Source organism: Nansenia antarctica, assembly GCF_963989245.1.
Source record: "Nansenia antarctica genome assembly, chromosome: 16".
Taxonomy (NCBI): domain Eukaryota; kingdom Metazoa; phylum Chordata; class Actinopteri; order Argentiniformes; family Microstomatidae; genus Nansenia; species Nansenia antarctica.
In genome coordinates, this window is record NC_137686.1 from 7,414,414 (window position 1) to 7,440,290 (window position 25,877).

The following is a 25,877-nucleotide window of genomic DNA, read 5'->3' on the forward strand; positions in this document are numbered from 1 at the left end:
CCATAACATCAGGAGAGTGCTGAATATCTTACACGCCAGAAATGGGTCCTCAGACACTGCAATCCTGTCGTTGGACACGGAGAAGGCCTTTGATGCGGTTGAGTGGCCCTACCTCTTTGAGGTGTTAACTCGCTTTGGCTGCAGGGACAATTTTTGTAATACTAGTACTGTACATAACTAAAGTGTTGCCTCTCTAGTGTTATTCCACAACCAGCTAGGGGTGAGGGCATTGGGACACCCTACCTGTCTGGTGAAGGAGTCTGAAGACATTGGGAAGACACTGTGAAGACTCTGTGAAGACGTTGGGAAGACACTGTGAAGACATTGTGAAGACATTGTGAAGACATTGAAGACATTGTGAAGACACTGAAGACATTGTGAAGACATTGTGAAGACACTGAATACATTGTGAAGATATTGTGAAGACTCTAAAGACATTGTGAAGACACTGAAGACATTGTGAAGACACTGAAGACATTGAAGACATTGTGAAGACACTGAAGACATTGTGAAGACATTGTGAAGACATTGTGAAGACATTGAAGACATTGTGAAGACATTGTGAAGACACTGAAGACATTGTGAAGACACTGAAGACGTTGTGAAGACATTGTGAAGATACTGAAGACGTTGTGAAGACATTGTGAAGACATTGAAGACATTGTGAAGACATTGAAGACATTGAAGACATTGTGAAGACATTGAAGACATTGTGAAGACACTGAAGACATTGTGAAGACATTGTGAAGACATTGAAGACATTTTTAAGACATTGGGAAGACATTGTGAAGACACTGAAGACGCTGTGAAGACATTGTGAAGACACTGAAGACGCTGTGAAGACATTGGGAAGACACTGAAGACATTGAAGACATTGTGAAGACACTGAAGACATTGGGAAGACACTGAAGATGTTGTGAAGAATCTGTAAGGACCCTGAACACGACATCTGTGCTAGGCTCTCCTCGCCAGCCTTCACTGAGAGGGATAATGTATCAGGCCTGATTCAGTCAATCAGGGGATCACCAGGGGGGGCTAATGGAAGTAGCAGAAGTCGTGACCCATAGTAAATACTGTCTATCGGGTGGTCTTCCACTAGAACACGAGAACTGATGGTCAGTGGTCTCTCTCTCTCTCTCTATCTCTCCCTCTCTCCTCCCCCCCCCCCTCTCTCTCTCTCTCTCGATCTCCCTCTCTCGGTCTCACTCTCTCTCTCGATCTCTCTCTCTCGCTCTCTCTCTCGCTCTCTCTCTCTCGGTCTCACTCTCGATCTCTCTCTCTCGCTCTCTCTCTCTCTCTCTCTCTCTCTCTCGATCTCTGTCTCTCGCTCTCTCTCTCTCGATCTCTCTGTCTCTTTGTCTCTCGCTCTCTCTCTCTCCAGTGGTTGTCCCCTTTGTTGTAAGCAACATTGAATAAAAGCATCTGCTAAATGAAAACATTTAAATGTATTGGTTTTGGTGGGTCACAGCTCTGAGTGCACTCTCCACCGTACCTACAGGAGTCTAGTCCAGGGAACATGAACTTGAACCACGATTTAAAGCGGTGCATCTCATTGTAGATTAATATGACATTATGTAAAGACTGTTTACCAGCTAGTGAATATGGGACATCGCCATGGTTACCTCATAGTAGCAGGTGTTATCATTTTTGAAGCTATGGGTCTTAGCTTATGGGTAATTTTCACATAATTTGTTCCCGTAATGCCGCATGTCAGTGAACATTGACAACACAATCTGTTCTGCTCAAAATGTGGCACCGACCACCTGTGTCTCCCTCTGATGTTGTTAGTGGTGATGAATGTGTAATTGACATTAGTCACAGGTGGCAACTCGTATATGACATACTTGACGTCAACAAATTGATGAACCGACATTACATTGTGTCGTATTCATCATGATGACAACCTGAGTGGTGTCTGAGTGACTGTGTCTGAGTGACTGTGAGTTTCATATCCAGTAAGGCAAGGCAAGTTTATTTGTATAGCACATTTCATACTACAGGAGCAATTCAAAGTGCTTTACATGCAGCAAAAAATGCAGCAAGAGGAGGATACTAAATACTAAATAAAAATGACAAGAATGGAATATAGAACATATATATATACAGTATATAATAAATAGATAAACATTTAACAAGATAATAGACAATAAATAAAAAGGTATAGATTAAAGTGTTATGTCTCTCAGAGAGATAAACCTTTGCACCTTGTAATCTTACGATGCATGATTAAGGTTGCGGATCATCACGGATAGTGGCTGCACGTATGAATATTTCAAGACGTCAGCTCCGACCTTGATATTTTTGGTTTATTACTGCATCTGTATTCAACCACTATCTTGCCTGATACGTTGTGTGAGATCGCAGTGTAAAATGACGCGTTTGATACTGCATCCTGCCCGATGCGGTAAGTAAGTAAAAGTAAGTAAAATGTATTTATACAGCACCTTTCCCAGACCAAGGGTCACAAAGTGCTTTACATACAAGGAGGAAACACAAATAAAACATAATACAAGATCGAAAGCCACAGCAGGTTAAAACAGGCAAAACAAGTGAAAATAAAAACAAGTAACGGACACAGAAAGACAGGCCCTAGGGGCTATCCAAAAGCCTGTCTATACAACACAGTCTTTAGCTGCTTTTTAAAAACCTCGACCGAGCCAGTTGATCTAAGATCCAAGGGAAGAGCATTCCAGAGCCTGGGGGGCCACGGTTTGGAATGCTCTATCACCCTTGGTCTTCAGTCTGGCACGGGGGACAACCAACAAACCCTGGTCAGAGGACCTGAGAGACCTACTGGGGCTGTAAGGACGCAGTAGGTCACAGATGTAGGCAGGTGCGTGTGTGAGATCGCAGCGTAAAATGACATGTTTGCAAACACATTTCATCTCAGGATTGGTGTGATGTGTTCAAACTTCTTTGTTTTTGTTTGGAACCTAGCTGCGGAATTTGGATGAGCTGCAATTTACAAACAGCTCCTTTAGATAGGCCTGTTAGTAGACCAGCTCCTTTAGATAGGCCTGTTAGTAGACCTGCTCCTTTAGATAGGCCTGTTAGTAGAACAGCTCCTTTAGATAGGCCTGTTAGTAGACCAGCTCCTTTAGATAGGCCTGTTAGTAGACCTGCTCCTTTAGATAGGCCTGTTAGTAGACCTGCTCCTTTAGATAGGCCTGTTAGTAGACCAGCTCCTTTAGATAGGCCTGTTAGTAGACCAGCTCCTTTAGATAGGCCTGTTAGTAGACCAGCTCCTTTAGATAGGCCTGTTAGTAGACCAGCTCCTTTAGATAGGCCTGTTAGTAGACCAGCTCCTTTAGATAGGCCTGTTAGTAGACCAGTTCCTTTAGATAGGCCTGTTAGTAGACCAGCTCCTTTAGATAGGCCTGTTAGTAGACCAGCTCCTTTAGATAGGCCTGTTAGTAGACAATAATCAAGTCTACTCGAAAGAAATGCATGGATGAGTTTTGTTTTGTGTGGACCTCTCATTCTTGTTTTTTTTTACAGGTGATAGTAGGCTGATTTAGTTATCGAGTTTATGTGGCTGTTGAAGTTTAGATCGGAGTCTAGAATTACACCAAGATTTCTGACCAGGGGCCTCATTTATAGAAAGTACTTAGATCAAATGTTGATCTTACCCGTGTCGTACGTAGAAAACCACGTCAACGTAGTGATTTATACAATTCCAACGTGAGTCGATTTGACCGTGGAAACGATCGTAGCTCTACGTCGGGTATTGACCTTGCGTACGCACATTACCTACTGGTTATGCGGAGTTATTACAGGCATGTGAGCCGTACTGCCTAGTGTAATTCATGCAAGTGGCTCGAAATAAAATTAACTATGTTGTTATCAGCCGAGAAAATTAGTTTAATTCAAGATTTAAAGGGAACTGATGTTTATGATTGTATTTCAGTCTTTCTTTATATCCCTCCGGAGCTGTCTATCTCCCCTTCAACATGCCTAGTGCGTTCCACAACGGACCTTGAACGGATTTTCTCCAGTGTCTGGGAGTTCGCAAAGGGAGTTCGCAGCCATGTTTTCAATGTCACCTGATAAGAATAAGACCATTATATTATTACAGTATAAGCAGCATTCGAGTTGAGGGGGGATGAGGGGGGATGGCATCCCCCTGAAATAAAAACAGTCAAAAATCGTCCCCCTTCTAAAACGACCATCCCCTCTTTCCATACTTTATGTCATTTTATCAATGAACGTGGTATTACTGCTATTTCAAGGTGCGAGGGGGCACGCACACATGCAATGACATTTTTACCAAGTTACTGACACTGAAGTCACTGACGCTGAGGGGATGCTAAAATTGTCCTCATATGATAAAATCCACCACCTCCCCTGATTTTCTTTTACAACTTGAGTAGCCTACTGAGTATAAGCTGTCATGGTTTCTTAGGTTTTCATTTTAGAGACATCTAGTGGACATTTTATGACATTACATTTGTTACTGCCTTTATTCAGTTTCGGTTTTGATTAGTCACATGACGAACATTAGTCACATGACGTGAGCACACTGTTCAGACGTGATAGCTCGTGCAACAGCTAGTTGAGAGAAAAAGCTCCGGAGAATCTCTTTGTTTACATTCTTGCCCTGGAAAAGGCTTTGCTTGTAAGTTGCCTTTTCTTTTCTTGTTTAACTACAATGTATAATGTATATGTTTATAAATACATAGCTTATATTATTTAAGTATAACTATTTGTATTGCTATATTGATATTATATGTTGGCTACATACTGTTGATGTTGAAAGTGTAACAGTATAGTTTTGAGCATTACAGTAATTGTACTCTTATGTTTATTTACAGTTTTACAAAATAACCAAACGACCACTCATGTTTCTGAGGGTTGAGTAAAGAACTAAACTTTACTCCAGCGTCTGAGGATTCATTTATGTGTCAGTGTGTGTTCGCTATCTGTGGAAGTTGCGCCCTGGTTACGCGCAGTGGGAACAGAATAGTAAAAAAGAGTACAATTACTGTAATGCTCAAAACTATACTGTTACACTTTCAACATCAACAGTATGTAGCCAACATATAATATCAATATAGCAATACAAATAGTTATACTTAAATAATATAAGCTATGTATTTATAAACATATACATTATACATTGTAGTTAAACAAGAAAAGAAAAGGCAACTTACAAGCAAAGCCTTTTCCAGGGCAAGAATGTAAACAAAGAGATTCTCCTGAGCTTTTTCTCTCAACTAGCTGTTGCTACGAGCTATCACGTCTGAACAGTGTGCTCACGTCATGTGACTAATGTTCGTCATGTGACTAATCAAAACCGAAACTGAATAAAGGCAGTAACAAATGTAATGTCATAAAATGTCCACTAGATGTCTCTAAAATGAAAACCTAAGAAACCATGACATAAGCATTTGCCTGGTTGGTTGTCATGATCAAACGTTACAAATGCAACTTACCGAGAAGCCACCCTTCTCTGCCCTCTCCCGCTTCCAGACTACCCTATATTATAGCACTTGTCTTAATTCAGCCGCTATAATTGAGCCGCTATCACAGGGCGTTAATACAAACCTCATTCACCTGCGTTCATTTTACCTGCGTTGGTATTTATAGAAGGAAGCACGTACGCAATTTAAACCATCGCAGCCCGTTTTACAAATAATGCTTACGTCCGTTTAGAAAAATGTGCTTACGTGAAAGTCAAAGATAACGTTCAAGTACTTTTTTATAAATGAGGCCCCTGTTCTTTAGTTTGAAGAGAGATAAGAGAGAATCAAGTTTTGCACTGACTTTCGATCGTTTGTCAGGTGCACAGAATACAATTATCTCCATTTTGTCCTTGTTTAGTTGGACGAAGTTTTGTCTCGTTTATTTGTTCAATGCAATTACAGAGATTGTCGATGGGACTATAGTCATTAGGTCAGAGGGCTATGTAGATTTGAGTGTCATCCACATAGTGGTAGGCAATTTTGTTATTTTTTATGATGTGTCCCAATGGAAGCATGTAGAGAATAGAAGGGGGCCAAGAATTGATCTTTGGCGAACTCCACGTGTGTTAGGATATATCTTTCTTTCAAAGGTTTTATTGTTCATTCTTCTAGCACCAGTTAGTTAGATATCAGTTTTCCTGTTTTAATAGGCACGTTATCAGTATGGTACCCTACACAAGACCAATTATAAGATATTAGGGAGTTACTGTCTGTCTGTTTGGCCTTGAAGCCAGGTGCAGTAGGAAAACTCCTCTTCTCAGCTTTTCATGTCAAACACAAGACAACACTCAATTCATAGTCTTAGAACATTCTAATGAAGGCCATTCAGTGATTACATCATAGTGACCAAAAGGGGAAGGACTAAACGTATATAATATCATGTAAAATCTGAAGAGAACAACCTTTCCTCTGAGACCGCCTCAGGGTTGGGTCCAGCTGATGCATCTCTGTACTCTACGTGTCATTTTCAATAAATATACCGATTGTGCATTAGAGAACTTCTCTCCTCTTTCTTGGGGCAGTCGACAAAAGAACCGGATCTGATTTTATTCTAACACATGTCATTTTAATCTGGTCAGACACAAAGTTGCCAATGGAGACATACGTAGTAGCTTCTGTCCCTAAGGTAGGATCTAAACCAGTTTAGGGCAGTGCCCAAAAGTCCTACCCAAGTTTTTAATCTATCTATTAGAATGTTGTGGTCTACAGTGTCAAGGGCAGCGCTAAGATCTAGTAGTACCAAAACTGAGATTTTAATTTTAATTGCTAAGTTGTTTGTGGGCAGCTATTTCAATTATACAGGAAAGGTTTGATATGGGTTTGTAGTTGTTCAATACAAGTGGGTCTAGGCCGTTCTTTTTCAGTAAAGGCTTAATAACTGCAGTTTTCAGGGTTTCAGGGAACATTCTTGATGAAAGGGAAGTGTTGATTATTTGTATTAGTTCGCTTGCCACTTAGTTAAATGTTTTTTAAAAAGTGTGTTGGCAGGACATCAACGCCACAGGTTGATGGTTTAATGGATGGTGGCATGATTTTATCTAGAGTCTTGTAATTGATGGTGTTAAATTGTAACATGACATGTTATGTCAGCCCTATTTCGGGCTGTTAATGGAGACATGGTTTCATGCCTGACACGGAGGAGCTAATAACTCATTTACTAGTCGAGTAAAATTCCTGAGTAATGTGTGTTGGGGGATTTGTTAGTCTGTCAACAGTATTGAAAAGGATGTGGGCGTTATTGATATTATTGTTTATGATCTTACAGAAAACGTATTGTCTGGGGCTTCTTATTTCTAAGTTATAGTTTCTGAAGATTATCTTTATAGATATCATACTGGACTTGAAGGCTTTGTTTTTCTCTGTTTTACGACATTCTCTTTTCTGGGTCTTTACGGATGGGGCAGTTCTCAGTGGGTTTTTGTCATTTTAAAGTTGAAATCGTGTAGAAGGTTGTTTACTGAGGTTGAAATAGAAGTTTTGGGGGGGCTAGGGAAAAGGCCTCTATGAACAATGCATTGGTGTTTTCATTGATATGTTGTTTGGAAATAGTTTCAGACATAGTTTGAATAACAGGGAAGATAGATACGTCGAGGAATATGCTAAAATTGTCAGACAGGGCAATGTCAGTTACAATGTCAGTTACAATGACATTTGAAATATCCAGGCCTTTGGTGATGATAAGGTCCAGAGTGTGACCTCGATTATGAGTAGGGAGTTTCACATGTTTTTCAAAGATCAAAAACATCTAACAGGACAGAGTCCTCTGAGTTATCTACATGAATATTGAAATCACCAGCAATGGTTAAACCGCTAAATTCAGTAGTAATGATGGAGAGAAGCTCCTTGAGCTCATTGAAAAAGATCAATAACACTCTTTGATGTGCTATCTTTCACGGCAGTGGTTTTCACTCCTGAACAGGCTGTTTTTCTCCAGAACGCCCCTTGTGCCACAAGCCAAATCCATTTGGAAACAGATGGCATAACAGGTAGTTGAAGCTGTCAGAGGCCGGCCGCTATTCTCGGTGAAAACCTCCCTGAGATTGAGGCAATTTCAGAATAAAAAGGCTGGGTGGAGACTGCCGTGACAGACTGTGATTAGGAAGTCGGCCCACGGTTGAGCCTTGAACCAGAGAGTTTCAAATGGTTCTGTGCAGCGGCTGCTTCTACTAGAACTCTGAGAGTTGTAGTGTTGTTGAGGTCCGACAGATGAATGTAGAGATGGTTCTTGACACAGCCTCAGGCTCGCACCAAGGAGAGGAGAGGAGAGGAGAGGAGAGGAGAGGAGAGGAGAGGAGAGGAGAGGAGAGGAGAGGAGAGGAGAGGAGAGGAGAGGTTCTTGACACAGCCTCAGGCTCGCACCAAGGAGAGGAGAGGAGAGGAGAGGAGAGGAGAGGAGAGGAGAGGAGAGGAGAGGAGAGGAGAGGAGAGGAGAGGAGAGGAGAGGAGAGGAGAGGAGAGGAGAGGAGAGGAGAGGAGAGGAGAGGAGAGGAGAGGAGAGGAGAGGAGAGGAGAGGAGAGGAGAGGAGAGGAGAGGAGAGGAGAGGAGAGGAGAGGAGAGGAGAGGAGAGGAGAGGAGAGGAGAGGAGAGGAGAGGAGAGGAGAGGAGAGGAGAGGAGAGGAGAGGAGAGGAGAGGAGAGGAGAGGAGAGGAGAGGAGAGGAGAGGAGAGGAGAGGAGAGGAGAGGAGAGGAGAGGAGAGGAGAGGAGAGGAGAGGAGAGGAGAGGAGAGGAGAGGAGAGGAGAGGAGAGGAGAGGAGAGGAGAGGAGAGGAGAGGAGAGGAGAGGAGAGGAGAGGAGAGGAGAGGAGAGGAGAGGAGAGGAGAGGAGAGGAGAGGAGAGGAGAGGAGAGGAGAGGAGAGGAGAGGAGAGGAGAGGAGAGGAGAGGAGAGGAGAGGAGAGGAGAGGAGAGGAGAGGAGAGGTTCTTGACACAGCCTCAGGCTGGAAACACTCCAATAAAGAGCCTTCTTCATGTCTGAGAGACCAGCGGCTGTCTGTCATCTCATCTGTCATCTCATCTGTCATCTCATCTCATCTTTCTTGAGAGGTTTTCGCTGAATAGAGCACACACATCCACACGCACGCACGCACGGACACACGCACGCATGCACACGCACACACACACTCACGCACGCACACACACACACACACACACATTGGGAGTCATAAATCCTTCATCCAAGTTACCCTCTAGACACCGTAGAAGTTTTACTGCTCTTCTCGCCGAATATGTGACAATAACCCCCACCATGACTTTTTACATTTAAAATAAAAATATATATATAATAATAATAATAATAATAATACATTAGACTTATATAGACACTCAAAGACGCTTTACAAACTGAAAAGATTGACCAGTAATAATAAAAAGAAACAAAAGGTAAATAGGAGAAAGTATAGGGGCCTAATGAAGGTAGTGCTGGGGACACATGGGAAGGGGAGGGGGAGAGGGTTAATTGGTGAAGGCGAGCTTGAAGAGGTGGGTTTTGAGGGCCTGTTTAAATGTTGGGAGGGTGTTGGCCTGTCTGATGTGGTTGGGGAGGGCGTTCCAGAGGGACGGGGCTGCGGCTGAAAAGGCCCCATCACCCCAGGTCCAGAGCTTGGTCCTGGTGGTCTTGAGGGTGGTTTGGTCGTCAAACCTGAGATAACAAAATACCAACAACAAGCAAACCCTAAGGCAAGGCAGAGACATGAGCACTGGAGATGTCACAACTGAGTCTTGTCGAGACTGTGTTTGATGACTCAGCATGCCAGAAAGTGACAAGTAGAGGTTGTTAGAGATAATGGAAAAAATATCGATGCAGCTGCTGTTTTAGAATCAAACCCGCTTTGTCACTGTTTCCCTGTTTCCCCTGGTTCTGTCTGGTTCTGTGTGATTCTGTCTGGTTCTGTCTGGTTCTGTCTGGTTCTGTCTGATTCTGTCTGGTTCTGTCTGGTTCTGTGTGATTCTGTCTGGTTCTGTCTGGTTCTGTCTGGTTCTGTGTGATTCTGTCTGGTTCTGTCTGATTCTGTCTGGTTCTGTCTGGTTCTGTGTGATTCTGTCTGGTTCTGTCTGGTTCTGTCTGGTTCTGTGTGATTCTGTCTGGTTCTGTCTGGTTCTGTCTGGTTCTGTCTGGTTCTGTCTGGTTCTGTGTGATTGTGGGTGAAGCTTTGTGACTCAGGTTCCTCCCAGCGTCAGGTGAGGAAGAACACAGAGATCATGTGAGGAACAAAGCCTGTTGCTGTCCGCGGCTGGCTGCTCCCACTGACCAGACACTATCTACATGGTAATTGGGACTGGTGCGGGTGGGGGGGGGGAGCTGTTCTACACAATGAAAGGAGCGTGTGATGGGGGTCTGTGTGTTGTTGTGTTTACGCATGGGCCCTGTCTGTAGCCAGAGAGAGATGGTTATCCTGGATGAAAGGTTGGAGAAGGGCAAGTGAGTCAAGCTGCCATTACGCCTTGTTCTCAATTTCCTGCTCTTTGTGATTTCCAACAGGGTCGCCTGGATGAATGGGCTCTGTCTGCCACGGCATGGTGAAGCGTGGTCTACCTACACCACCGCCTTGGATGGAACAGGTGGATATACTGAGGTCATGTTCTCACATGAAAGTCCGAATTGAGACCCGGAGCAAGTGGATGAGTTCGCAACATTGTTGCATACATTATTTCTCTGATTTGCGTTCTCACAGCCCTTCCTTCATGTAAACGAAGTAACATACGCAATCGAAGCAACAGACGTGGTAGTTGATTGGTCAGAAAAATTAATTGCCCGTTGTGCCACTCTTATCCAGATCAACACGCGTGCGCTGTTGTTTCTTATGGACTGCCTTGGGCAGCGTTCTCATCAAAAGCGAAGCGAAGCAAACTTTATCCTAAACACCCCCTGAGACTGTTTGGAATTCAGAATTTCTAATGTCATTTCTATATACCATCCTGAAGCTCCAACATTCAGAACAAACAACTTTGGCACATTTTGATTTTATTTAGTATTTACACACATCCACTGTTCTTTACATACATTCACGAATGCGCAGACAAACATGGTAGACGACACAAGCAGACGTCCCAATACTTACATTTCAGTGAGTTACTAGTATTCTGCTGGGTGCTGATGGTGAATTAGTACATGAGGTAAAAAAGGGCGCCATGTCATTGGTTGTTTTTACAGTAGATTCATGAAAGAACCGGGTCAATGCTTCACAGTAATAGTTCATAGTTCACAGCCCCCCTGTATGACCGAGCGGCCTGTGTATTTACATAATATTACATAATAACTCACTATGTCTTGGTTTTGCTTGGAAGGCTACAGCTTGTAAGATACATTTACATTGAAACGATACAACATTTTAATTCCAAAAAGAGCACTGAATCAAATTGGAATAGTAATGACATTGATGATTATATGATGCGCTTTACATTGCATGAGGGGGTTGGATAACTCCCAACGTACAACAACCACTATAGCACCCATTTGACTTGTGTCTCTCAGGTACAAAGAAAACAGTGCTTCACCCTCCAATCCAGATTCAGGCTGTTTGTTTTGAATATTGTTTTTCAGGAGGATTGTCTTCCTAGAGAAGTTAGACGTTGATTCAACCATCTTCTTACGTTTTAATGAGCTGTTATCCCTAGATAATTGCAGAGCGGTCTCTGCAATCACTGTGAATAATGATTAGTGGATTATTGTTTGTGATAACAGGTTGGCAAGGACTCAAGTCAAGGACAGATAAAGGACAAAAATGATTGACATTGATTACTTGATTAAACTAATAGGCTAAGATGAACCTCGTATAATCGTATCCAGGAAATCTGATTGCGAGTTTCCTATGGCTTGCTTATGAATCTCATTTGACAGCACTTTTCATATTTTAGCACACAGACGCAACAACTTCTGATCTGTATATCTATAGAATCCACTGAATATTTAGAGCACATAATATATACTCATATATATACTTTTTAAAATATATATATATACAATTTCCAGAATAGCCTACATAAAACTAACATGCCGGATACAACTACTGAGAGAGAAAAGTTACATCTGGAAGTCTGTTTATCCATTTGAAATGTCTGTACTTTTCGTTAGTATCCATGTCACAGAATACCCCCAAAATCATATCGGTGTGTGTTTACACTTGTTTCATTGTCGTCCTTAGCTTTGAAGAAGAGCTCTCTGTGTCCAGAATGTCACACGTTGATGTCCTTGTGGCCGTGAATAACAGCCAAGCCGGGGGCCGTCCCCTCCACCCTCCTCCCCCTCAGAGCCCGGGTAAGAACATTCCGGATGGAGCGAGAGGCTCTGACCAGCAGCTCCTTCAGTCCCGCCCGGTACTCCTGACGGGTCAGACAGTACAGCACCGGGTTGAGGCAGCTGTTGGTGTGGGCCAGACAGACGGTGAGAGGGAAGGCGTAGGCCTGGACATTGTAGAAGGCCTTGCTGAAGGGCACCAGGTCGAACTTGATCAACACCCCCCACAGAGTCAGCGCCTGGTTGGGCAGCCAGCAGAAGAAGAAGGACAGGACCACGATGGTGACGGAGCGGGTGACTTTAGACCGGCGCCGGTGGCGGCACTTCTCGCCCTCCGACCTGTCCCTGACCGCCCCCCCCCCGCCGACAACGCCGCCGACAACGCCACCGACAGTGCGGCGGTTCAGGACGAACCTCAGGAGGAGGAGGTAACACACGCTGATCACCACCAGGGGGACGACGAACCCGAGCAGCACCTTCTGCGTCTGGTAGAGGCCCAGGAGGAACTGGGGGTCCCAGCGGTCCGAATCAGAACTGGAGAAGCGGACCAGGCACAGTTCGTCATCCGCAGTCAACTGAAGAAAAAAAACACCACCACAATCACCACAAACGGAAATAAGTCCTGTGACTCTATACTGATCCTTGATCGCTTCAAATGTCTTTCGTTCACATATAATATATGATAATGTGCGCTATATAGCTGACGCTTTTATCCAAAGCGACTTATATGCATACATTTTTCAGTATATATGGTCCCAGCGGGAATCGAACCCACGACCTAAGCGTTGTTAGCGCCACACTTTCGATCTTTTATTTGCACATAACAACACATAGGAAGGCATCAGCCCCCTATCAACTCCAAAAAAACTGTTCAAACCAACAAAAATAATAAAAAACATCAATTCAAACCAACAACAAAAAACAAACAAACACAACAATTCATTCAAAATCTTATCCCAACCCTCCATCCTTTCCCACAGTTATAAATGTGCTCCCTTCCCCAAACACCTTCTCAAATGTCTCCTTCCCCACATACATCCTTATCATACTCACATCCCTTCTCACCAGAGCCTTAAACACCTCCCACACATCCACCACCCTCTTTTCATAATGAACCACATTCCTTCTCAGCCTACACTCTACCCACTGAGCTACAGAGGACCACGTTCACGTAGGGTAGGGACATTTAAAGAGGGAACAACTTCTGTATCCCTTTGAAATGATGATTAGAATATGAATGAAATCAAACAAACCTGGGCAGTGGTAGAGTACACCGCGTGGGGGAGCGTAGCCACCAGCGACACCGCCCAAATGGTCAGACTGGCCCACTTGGCCCGGGTGGCGGCCACTTTGGGGCTCCCCATGCGCAGCGACGAGGCGAGGGAGCGGTAGCGCGCCACGCTCATGGCGGTCAAGAAGTAGACGCTGGCGTACATGTTCATGGTGGTGACGGAGCTGACGATCTTACACATCACCCGGCCGAAGGGCCAGCGGAAGTCCAGCGCCGTGTCCACGGCCCAGAAGGGCAGGGTGAGGACGAACTGGAGGTCGGTCAGCGCCAGGCTCATCACGAAGCAGTCGATGCTGGAGTGGTGGCCCCGGTGGCGCGAGTGGAGAAGGAACAGGGCCAGGAGGTTCCCCACCAGCCCCAGGGCGCACACCACCAGGTAGACCAGCGCGATGATCACACGCACCTGGCCATGAGGCAAAACACAGAGGATACAGTCAACTCCTGTGCAAGAAGTACACGTTCGATAAGTGCACACTTTGAAGTGCACTGCCCCGTTCACCAGCCCCATAAAATGAATGTCCTGGATGGATATCTGCCTGCTTCCCAAATAGGGAAGTGTTTCCCAAATAGGATGGCATCATTGCATCTATTTGGAGTCACCTCAATTGCTTTGATTGTCTTTCACTTGAATGATTTAGAGACATTCGAATCAGACTCTTAAGCTGTTCCAATTTTTTGCACTCACCTTGGGGGGGTATTCCATCAACGTCGCTAAAGGACAATCCTGGCTTATTTCGATAAATACCACGAGATTTATTAAAAATCCAGCCTTATTTTGCAAGAGACTGGATTTTCCTTTAGTAACGTTGATGGAAAACCCCCCTGATAAAGCGACAATCTGGAATTCAAACAATAACAAAGCCCCTCCCAGCCACGTTCAGCTCATTATCACCCTCAAATGCATAAACAGAGCTATGGATGACCACATGACTGACCCTCCATGAGATTAATCTGATAGTTTTAACCACGTTTTGAAGCTATAAAGTGTTTGTTTACAGTAAAAAAAAAAAAAAAAAGCTCATTATGTTGGGTTCTGGTGGTGTCAGTTGAAACTCATGACCCTAACCCTATATTCTCCAAGAATCAATGGCTATATAGCATTAACTTAAAAAAAAAATAAAAAACTTTATTCATTCACTGTTAACTGAAAAACTACCTTGCAATGCTGCTCTAAGTGAATGTATTATGGAGTCAAACAAAATGTTGATCAGATCTTGACTCCTAGGTTTAAAAAATGGTTCTTTAAACTTAGTTGGAGGTGGAAGTGGTTCCTATAACCAATACAATATTTTTTTTTCACATATATTTTTTATATAGATGTTTAAAGGATGTGGTAATCACATCCTCCATCCGTGTTATCAATATTGACAATCTTCAGCAAGACCTCATCATGTAGGGCATCTATCTCAAATTATTTAAATTCTTTTGACCATAAACACGCACCGCTAAGTTTGCGCTTTCCCCATACGGTTCCAGAGCGGACTCCCGGGAGAGAAGATGGAGCCAACAGTTTAGAGAGAGGTTGTGAAGAGTTCCCACGGTGTGGTTAGCCTGTCCTGGGACATCACTGTCGTCCTGATTCCCTCCACACACACTCAAACCAGCCAGCATGTTACTGCCGTTGGTCTGCATGCTGGCGCGCTCAAAGTCAACAAAACACTCCCAAGAAAAAACGAGACTGTCGATGTTGTCAGTCACAGTGAACGTTTCTTGTCATGTCACACCTTCTCCGTCTATTTTTCGATAATTAGTTTGGGGTGAATAATGACTTTCTTTCGCAACCCGCCGTAAAGGTTTCCACTGCGCCTTAATTGTCTTGCTGGTCCTTCAATCAGCTAAACTCTCAGAGGAAAAAGTGACCTGAAAATGTTTGCAATATGTTTGCAATCAGCCCAAAGTAAAAAGTAACGGTTCATTCGTTTTATAAAGGCATAGGCTACAGTGCGCCTTGCGCACCAACTGTCACCAATTGTCACCAAAGCGCGTCCCTTGTCCGAATGATTTCTGCGCGCGTCCAATTCGCATTTTATACCTGCTGATGATGATGTGCACGCGCGCTCCCACACTGTTGAGGCTATCGTTCAGCTCATGCATGAATATTCGGGTGTGGGTGAAAAACAAGATTCTTTCATTCATAAAAAGTATGTAGCCCTGAATGGAAAAGTATGTCAATCATTCAGTCAGATGGGTCCGTGTGATAGGCTAAACTCGACAAATGTAAATGTGCAAGGTGCGCACGTATGGTCATGTCATGTGTATGAAATTCCTTACGAATTAAATTGAAATTAATTGATCTAAAATGAAGTGTTTGGTGTGTGGTTAAATGTCTTATATTGACGTCATGTGGATCAGCGCCCAGGTTAACTTTATAGATTGATGACAGAGGAAGATTCTGCTCCAGTGTGTGTACATTATAAGTACTGCACACGCAGAATATCAATTGACACTCAGTTAAAGATATTTTTTTCATTAAAAATCCCCTGTCTCTCCCCCCCCCCCCCCCCCCCATCTCTCTCTCTCTCTCACTCTCCCTCTCTCTCTCTCTCTCTCTCTCTCTCTCACTCTCACTCTCTCTCTCTCTCTCTCTCTCTTTCTCTCAAAGCCTGTGTTTTTTATTTGCATTCGAATCTGGGCCAGTGTTTGTGTCGATATGTCAGAAAGTCATGTTTCCACATGCTCTGCTCATATCCCCAGGCTCGTGTCACACGGGGACAGAGGGAAGGCCCGCGGCATAATGCAGCCAGTGGAACGCTCTCCCCCCTCTTGTATCGGCAGAGCCGTTGATTTTCTACTGCTGTGTCACACTTCACTCTCAATCAGCATCAACCGCTGAGTGCTCACTGCGAGCCAATCACTGATCTGCTGAGTGCTCACTGCGAGCCAATCACTGGTCTTAATTGAGGATTTGTTTCCCAGGGAGATATCCAAACTATCTACCACTGTCTGGAGTTGAACATCTCTGTATGACATTCATAATTCATCAATCAGCCACTGTTGTGGTTATCATAGAATCCAAATTAGTGTTCTATATGCAGCAATACAATATCCAGGATCCAATGTTTTTATCCATTCTAATTATACTAGAATAAATTATACTCTATGCAAGTAGACTATATACTGATCTATATTTAGCAGTATCTTCATCTATCTCTGCTGTCATTAATACTTTAAAATGAATTTGCATTTAATTTCCTGTTAATAAAATGTCATTAGACTATGCAGCAAGAGCTGTGAAACACAGGGCAACGTTTGTCATATCTCCAAGACCAAGCATCCCAAATAACAATCGCAGGAATTAAACATTGCATACCACATAAGCTACCATTTGCCTACCTGTCTGGTGCGGCACAAATGCTCACTAAACATGCACACATGGAGCACAAATAAACATGTTACAGCCCTGTTTGCCATCCAGATTAAAACTGGAAACAACCTGGGGTGGTCCAGTGGTCTAGCACCGTACTCTACAGTCTACATATCGTGACGTTAGAATTATAAGGTTCTATCTCCATTTTGGGTCAAAATTGAGTTTTGTACATACTCTGATCCATTAGGTGTTTATTAATGCCTGTGTGGTGTTATTTTTAAAATGTTGCCATTGTTGAGTTAGTAATTCTTGGAACCTTGGAACCTTTTGTAAAATACAAAGGTTCCATCTCACAGAACATAATGGAATGCAAACACTTTGACGCTCAATATCTCTGAACTACCCTAAACGGAGATAGAACCTTATCAACCTGTCAACATACTTCCAAAAAGTGAACAACGTCCACACATACAACACCAGAGGAAGCTCCACGAACCACGTTCAACCGCGTTGCACCACAAACAAGGGGTTAAACTCGTTTGCAAACTATGCAGTAAAAATGTGGAACGCCCTTCCTAGAATCTTAAAGGAGTGCAAAACACTGCCCACCTTCAAAACCACTCTCAAAAAACATTTACAGGAGGCTGCAATCCGTAACTGGACCCTCTAAATCAAAAATCAGATTAAAAGACCCGAACTACCCACTGTACATACTTTGTGTTTTGTCCCCCGCCCCCACCTGTGGTGTATGTCCCCACCTGTCCTACCCGCTGTACATACCTTATGTTTTGTTGTATTGTTCTTCCCTTGATGGATGTATGTTTATCTTGTAGATAGTAATAGTTATTTGTCTGTATTATCTTGTAGATAGTACTAGTTTTTTTTGTCTGTCTTACATGTAACGATGAATTGAGAATCAAGGACCCCAATTGAAATAAGCCAGTGGCTTTCTTGGGTTTTTATCCTTTTAGTTGACCTTGTATGTAATATGTACTTTCATGTACCTACTTCTGCAAATCTTCTAATAAAGTTTTCAATCAATCAATCAATATCATTCTAAACTCACGATATGCCCATCATGTTGGCTTGGGTTTGAATCTGGCCCACGCCCTGCTGCTGACATAACTTCTCCTTACTTTCCTGTCTGTCTTCACTATTACTATCCAATAAAGTGAAAAAAAAGTGTGGGGGGAAAAAGTCAAAGAGTGGGGGGAAAAACCTCACCCAGAAAAAAAAAGAAACTGTAGCCAAACATCTAAACATCTATAGCAGAATGCATTTGCTCTGCTATCGAAAGGCAAACACTCCAGCCGCCTCCCCCTCAGCCCTACCATAACAGGGATTTGAACCCTCAGAAGGAATAGAGGCCGTCAATAATCACGTGTAGCCTAGGCTATCTAGTGTATTTTCAAATCATTCACGTTGTAACCAATCAAGGTTGTTATTGTGGATGGAAATCCTGTCTCAACGACTTACTTACCTGGCTTGATAAATGAATTAATAACAACCGGTGCTTTGAGGCGTAAGTAGCCTACAATAACCGTTATCAGAAAGGCAGAGCTGTGAAGCCCCTTTATCTGCATATGTATTCAGCTATTTGTCCATGGACCATGTACAACATGTCATTGCACCAGAGTATAGTTATTGCAACAGCAAGGTAACTATTTCATCTGTAATCCCTGGGCATTCCTCCCCCTGCTTATCTTATCTCTCGTGTTTCATAGATACATCGCTTTCTTTCTCTCGGACCGAGGTACTGAGGGGATTGGTATTCTCCTCTCACACTCCTCTCTCCATAATAATATCTTAGCGAATCGCAGCGCAAAATAAGAAAACAGTACGTGCAGCTCGCTCAATTATTTAATTCCGAAGCCCCACTGTGACTAGTTGGGCGGTTCTGTTCTCATTAATTCAATAGTTCTGACAAGGAGAACACATGCAAGGGTTTGTTAAACAATTCATATCATCCCCTAGTAGTCCTAACCCATCGCGGCAGATTCTCACTCAAGACTGGTAAACAAGTTGCACTGACGTAAGAAACCACATCAAACAAACAAGCTTGTTTTTACACCATGTGTACAGGATGTCTCAGAAGTAACGATGGGAATTTTAAATGAATGAAGACGCGCGTATATTCTACAGCGTCCTTGGGTTTGAGAAAGGCCCTATACAAATCTAAGATATTATTCATATTATTATTACTATTACAATTCATCCATAGAATACCCCACAGTTGGCTGCATTTTCCGATATCCTGTTTCAAGGCACTAGATGGTAATGTACTGTAGCCTATAATAAAATCATAGCCCTGTAGTGCCGGAGGAAAAAGGAAAGACGTAGGCAACGTAATGATAACTGTTTAATCAAAATAACAACTTGTACTCTCAGTACAGGACCAGAAAATAGATCACCAAAACTGTTGTGTCTAAACAGGAAGTTGCAACGTTAATAATCCTCCCCTCTGCCCCTAGTGCCAGAACTGGTTCCCTCCCACTACACAACCAACAGTAAGAGGAGAACATGAACCCATAATGTAGTCACTACACCAGCCCCCCCAGTGTTCACCTCAATATTGGAAATCCTCACGGCGAGGAGGGCGTATGGCCCGGCCCCTACGATCGTAGGTAAAGTCAGGAGGTGCGGGAGGAGGTGTGACATCGCCCATCACGTCCTCCTGCAGGGAAGGACGGGGGGCAGTGACGACCGGGGGCTCGCGAGCTGCGGGGGGTTGTCGGGGTCGGAGGGGGGAATGGCCAGGGCGCGGCAGGGGAGGTAGGACTGGAGGCCGGCCTCTGCGCGGTGGCAGGGCCAAGTCCAGGGGCAGTTCAAGGTCCAAGTGGGCCGGTTTGAGGCGATCAACGGACACACACTCAGGCCTACCCCCCATGTCAACCATGAAGTTCTTGGCTCCGGCCTCGATGACACGGAAAGGCCCGTCATAAGGAGGACGTAGTGGAGTCCTGTGGCCATCATGACGAATGAAAACGAACCTCGCTGAGTGCAGCTCCGGGGGCACCCTCGAAGTAGGGACACCATGCTGCGTAGTCGGGACCGGGACGAAGGTCCTGGCGCTGTCCAGCAGGGAGGCGCGCTGAGCGGCGGCGGACCAGGGCTCCGTTGACTTGGGAATGAAGTCACCGGGGACCCGCAGCGGCTGTCCAAACACCAGCTCAGCGGACGACGACTGGAGGTCCTCCTTAGGCGCTGTCCTGAGCCCCAGCATGACCCACGGCAGCTTGTCAAGCCAGTCGCTGTCCGTGAGGCTGGCTCGAAGGGCGGCCTTCATGGATCGATGGAAACGCTCACAGAGCCCGTTCGCCTGCGGGTGATAGGCGGTTGTGCGGTGGAGCTTGACCCCCAGATTCTCCGCCACCGCTGCCCACAGCTCTGAAGTAAACTGTGAGCCACGGTCAGAGGAGAGATCAGCAGGGGTGCCGTAGCGGGAGACCCACACCGCGATGAACGCCCGGGCCAGGTCGGGGGCTGTCGTTGAGGAGAGCGGAACTGCCTCCGGCCAGCGAGTCGTCCTGTCCACCATGGTAAAGAGATAGGTGTATCCGTGCGAGGGGGGCAGCGGCCCTACCAGGTCCACGTTTACATGATCGAACCTCCGCTCAGGCACAGAGAACTGCTCCAGGGGGGCCTTGACGTGTCGATGCACCTTGGCGCGCTGGCAGGCGATGCACGTCTCTACCCAGGCCCTCACATCCCTCTTGAGCCCATGCCAGACGAATTTCTCTGACACCAGCCGTGAGGACGGTTTCCTACCAGGGTGAGACAAGCCGTGTATCGCCTCGAAGGCGGGGCGCCTCCAGTTGGCGGGGACCACCGGTCGTGGCTGACCCATGGAGACGTCGCACAGGAGCGTGGCCCCTGCGTCACCGAAAACCACCTCTTCTAGGCGCAGTCCTGTGTCCGACAACTTGAGAGCCTGGACGGCGGGGTCGGCGGCCTGGTCTGCAGCCATGCGCGCGTAGTCCAAACCCAGTTGGACCGCACCAACCACCGCCCTGGAGAGACAATCCGCGACCTGGTTGGACTTCCCAGCAACGTGCTGGATGTCTGTGGTGAACTCGGATATGTAGGCGAGCTGGCGCTGTTGGCGGTCGGACCACGGCTCCGCCACCTTGGACATGGCGTGCGTGAGTGGCTTGTGGTCCACGTAGGCCGTAAACTCGCGGCCCTCCAGTAAAAAACGGAAGTGTCTGACAGCAAGCCACAGCCCGAGGAGCTCCCTGTCGAATGTGCTGTACCTTTGCTCTCTGGGAGACAGCTGGCGGCTGAAGAATGCAAGAGGCTGCCAGGCGTCCCCAACCCACTGTTCGTACACCGCTCCCACAGCAAAGTCAGAGGCGTCCGTGGTGAGAGCAGTGGGTGCCGAGGGCGAGGGGTGGGCCAACATGGCAGCGCGGGCCAGGGCCGCCTTGGTGTCCTGAAAGGCTTTGACACGCTCCGCCGTCCAGTCCACCGGCTGCTTCAGAGTCTTGCCCTTCTGGGCATCGTACAGAGGCCGCAGGATGTGAGCGATGTGGTGGAGGAAGCGATAGTAGAAGGTTACCATCCCGATGAACCCCTTGAGCTCGCTGATTGTGCTGGGGCGCGGGAAAGCAGCGACAGCTTCCACCTTCGAGGGGAGGGGGGTCACCCCCTCTGCGGAGACCCGGTGCCCGAGAAAGTCGATGGTGTTCCGTCCGAACTCACACTTCGCCGGATTGACAATCAGCCCATGTTGGCTGAGCCGTGTGAAAAGGGCCCGGAGGTGGGACAGGTGCTCCTCCTCCGTGGTGCTTGCGACGAGGATGTCATCCAAGTAGACGAAGAGGAATGGTAGGTCCCGGAGCACCGAGTGCATGAGGCGTTGGAAGGTCTGCGCCGCGTTCTTCAGGCCGAACGGCATCCGCAGAAACTCGAAGAGTCCAAATGGCGTGATTACGGCCGTCTTAGGGACGTCCTCGGGGTGCACCGGCACCTGATGGTACCCCCGTACCAGGTCCACTTTGGAGAAGAAGCGTTTGCCTGCCAGGTTCGCTGAAAAGTCCTGGACATGTGGGACCGGGTAGCGGTCAGGCTTGGACGCGTCGTTGAGGCGGCGGTAGTCCCCACATGGGCGCCACCCGCCGTCTGACTTAGGGACGATGTGCAGGGGAGACGCCCAGGGGCTGCTCGAGCGCCGAACGATGCCCACCTGCTCCATATGCGCAAACTCCGCCCTGGCGATGGCCAGCTTCTCCGGGTTGAGGCGCCTGGCCCTGGCGTGGAGGGGAGGCCCCTCGGTCTCGATGTGGTGCTCCACTCCGTGTTTCACCGTGGGCGCGGAGAAGGTGGGCTTGGTAAGGTCGGGGAATTCGGCGAGCAGCCGAAGGTACTGGTCACTTTCGGCGAGCGTATTGGACCACCCGCTGTAGACCGCCTCCCCCTGCGTACAGGCGAAGGAAGCGAAAGTCTGTGAGTTGACCAGGCGCCTGTTCCCCACGTCCACCAACAGGTTGTGGGCGCACAGAAAATCCGCACCAAGGAGGGGAAATGTGACAGCCGCTATGACAAAATCCCACGAAAAGCATTGCCCTCCGAAGCACACGTCCACCGCCCTAGTGCCATAAGAGCAGATAGGTGTGCCGTCCGCGCCTGCCAACTGCGGACCACGCTCCTCCTTCGCCACATCCGATCTCTCTGCCGGAATGATGCTCCACTGGGCACCTGTGTCACAAAGGAAACTGCGACCAGAGGCGGTGTCTTGTATGAAGAGCAGCCTGTTGGTGACGCCAGCGCTCAGGGCCACTACTGAGTGCCGGCCCCGCCGTTTCCCGTCGGTCCGAAGGTGCAGGGTGAGCGGCACCGTTTGGCCTTGGCGCCAAAAGTGGCGTGGTAGAAACAATGGCCCGCAGCGTTACCCTGCTGGCCAGAAGGTCTGGCGTCATCCTTCGCTCTCCTGCGACGGTCGGGTGGCGGGGCGGCCGCGGGAGCGAGCAGGTCGGGGGACCGTTGAGGCATGGCCAAGACGAACCGGTCCGCCTCCCTGGCCAGGGCGCGGGGCTCCATGATGGCGGTGTTGGCCAGCACCATCCTAACTTGAGCTGGCAATGTGCGCATGAACAGCTCTGTGAAGAGGATCATGGGGTCTTCTGTACCGAGCAGGTTTAGCATCCTCTCCATGCGCGCAGAAGGCCTCTCGTCACCCAAGTCCGACATGGCAAATAGGCGACGCACCCTCTCCGCAGTGGACAGTTCAAATGTCTCTAGAAGCAGGGCCTTGAGGCGCTCATATTTGTTCGTCGTCGGGGGAGCAGACAAAAAACCTACCACTCGAGCTGCGGTGGAGCTGCCCAACATTGCCACAGCATGGTTGTACCGGTCGTCGTCGTCATCGATGTCACTTTTGTTGAAATGTGCCTCTACAATAGCAAACCATGCAGCAGGCGTTGAGTCCCAGAACTCTGGTAGCTTGAGAGTGGGAGTGTGCGCACCACGCGTTACCCTGACAGGGGATGGTGATGGCTGCCGCTGGTTTGAACGTCTTCCTCGCCCGGACATTTTGCAGGATTGTAATGTTCGTTCGCTGGTTTTTGTACACAATTACGTTAACAAAAATCCACGTCGGGGTCACCAGTGTAGTGCCGGAGGAAAAAGGAAAGACGTAGGCAACGTAATGATAACTGTTTAATCAAAATAACAACTTGTACTCTCAGTACAGGACCAGAAAATAGATCACCAAAACTGTTGTGTCTAAACAGGAAGTTGCAACGTTAATAATCCTCCCCTCTGCCCCTAGTGCCAGAACTGGTTCCCTCCCACTACACAACCAACAGTAAGAGGAGAACATGAACCCATAATGTAGTCACTACACCCCTACATTTTTTATTTGCTCAAGATGTCCCTGACACTTAAGGAAAGTTCTAGTGCAGTCCTTTTAGGGGACGGAGCCTGTGATAGGTCAGAAAAAAGCAAGACATTAAAACATACAACAAGCATGGGCGGATCCCAGAGGAAGCCCTGAAAAAGGCCTTGCCTGGCTTTTCCACGTTCAAGTTGATGAAAAAAAGTCACCTGCGCTCCACAATGACAAATGATAGGCTGATATGTTTAGCTGTGCTCAGCTTTGAAAGTGAAAGAGCAAAGGCACTAGATTTAGATTTAGAAAATATTGAACTAACCCGTAGAGATTTCACAGTAAGAACATGACTAAATCACCAAATTACTCTTCAGTGGAGCAAAGGAAGTTCCTTCTCTCCTCACGGTCCCTGGTCTCTCTCCACAGTCTCTGGTCTCTCTCCACAGTCCCTGGTCTCTCCACAGTCCCTGGGCTCTCTTCTCAAGGTCACTGGTCTCTCTCAAGGTCCCTGGTCTCTCCTCAAGGTCCCTGGTCTCTCTCCACAGTCCCTGGTCTCTCCTCAAGGTCCCTGGTCTCTCTCCACAGTCCCTGGTCTTTCTTCTCAAGGTCCCTGGTCTCACCTCACAGTCCCTGGTCTCTCCTCACAGTCCCTGGTCTCTCGTCATGGTCTCTGGTCTCTATCCACAGTCCCTGGTCTCTCTCCACAGTCTCTGGTCTCTCTCCACGGTCCCTGGTCTCTCTCCACAGTCCCTGGTCTCTCCTCAAGGTCCCTGGTCTCTCTCCACAGTCCCTGGTCTCTCTTCTCAAGGTCCCTGGTCTCTCCTCAAGGTCCATGGTCTCTCTCCACAGTCCCTGGTCTCTCTTGTCAAGGTCCCTGGTCTCTCCTCAAGGTCCCTGGTCTCTCTCCACAGTCCCTGGTCTCTCCTCAAGGTCCCTGGTCTCTCTCCACAGTCCCTGGTCTCTCTCCACAGTCCCTGGTCTCTCCTCAAGGTCCCTGGTCTCTCTCCACAGTCCCTGGTCTCTCTCCACAGTCCCTGGTCTCTCCTCAAGGTCCCTGGTCTCTCTCCACAGTCCCTGGTCTCTCCTCACAGTCCCTGGTCTCTCTTGTCAAGGTCCCTGGTCTCTCCTCAAGGTCCCTGGTTTCTCCTCAAGGTCCCTGGTCTCTCTCCACAGTCCCTGGTCTCTCCTCACAGTTCCTGGTCTCTCCTCAAGGTCCCTGGTCTCTCTCCACAGTCCCTGGTCTCTTCCTCACAGTCCCTGGTCTCTTCCTCACAGTCCCTGGTCTCTCCTCAAGGTCCCTGGTCTCTCTCCACAGTCCCTGGTCTCTCCTCAAGGTCCCTGGTCTCTCCTCAAGGTCCCTGGTCTCTCGTCATGGTCCCTGGTTATCTTAAAATCTGCAATTCACATGGTATTTACAGAAAGATTGCTCAGTGTAGCTGTAATTGTGTTGGATTATTCTCGATAAGTAGTAGTACAGTACAATACCTACTGTCATACCTTGAGCACCAGGGAACTATCAGATAAACAAACAACATCTGAAACAACAGATTGGGAAGGTCAATGTGCTGATCCCTGCACTGCAGCAAAGCCTCCCTCCACGTCTTGTTCACTTTCATCAACTTAATTTGGAATACAAGACACCGAAAGACACCGAAACGGAAAGGAGGAGAGGACCGCACTAGGGATTTTGTTGGGATTTACCAGGTGTATATCCAAATCAACCAGACTGATTCTAAGCAGGAAAATCACAACCGTGCTTTCAAATGCAGCCTCAGACATTGATTGACAGGTTTAAATGCAATTGGGTGTGGTGGGGGTAAGCAAGACCACAAGTGTGAAAGAAACTAAGTGTGAAATTAGAATGTGCCAAATTTACAACTTGGTGTTGTATTTTCATTGATTCCCTGTCAGAACTTGCACCGAGGTCATGAATAATATAACAAAGAAATGATATCCAACAGAAAAGTACTTTGAAATAAATTCTATTGATCGTAGCTGACAAAGTAATTTGTTTCTGTGCGTTGCCTATCATACCAATGTAGGATTAGGTCCCACACGGTCAAGCAGGCTGATTGGTTATCGTACCCCATGTTTGGGTGTCCCTCTTCCCAATGATAACACCCTGAGACCTCCTCCTCTCCTGACCACTTCCAGGGGCCGCCTGGATCGATGTTTCTTTCCTGAGCATTTTCCCAAGTGTTGTGTCTCCATACAAATGTGTACGCTTAACCTTGACCGGCGGCCCCAGCACACA

General features: G+C 46.8%; 1 protein-coding gene across 1 annotated transcript; it reads right to left on the reverse strand.

Annotated features, from left to right (window-relative positions):
* Positions 1–12,135: 12,135 nt before the first annotated feature.
* On the reverse strand, positions 12,136–15,119 carry LOC308171723 (relaxin-3 receptor 1-like; the record flags this gene model as incomplete). The annotated part of the gene is made up of 3 exons (XM_080546595.1): positions 12,136–12,771; positions 13,450–13,890; positions 14,931–15,119. The coding sequence occupies 3 exons, from the start codon at positions 15,117–15,119 to the stop codon at positions 12,136–12,138; spliced, it is 1,266 nt and encodes a 421-aa protein (XP_080402721.1).
* Between the last annotated feature and the right edge of the window lie 10,758 nt (positions 15,120–25,877).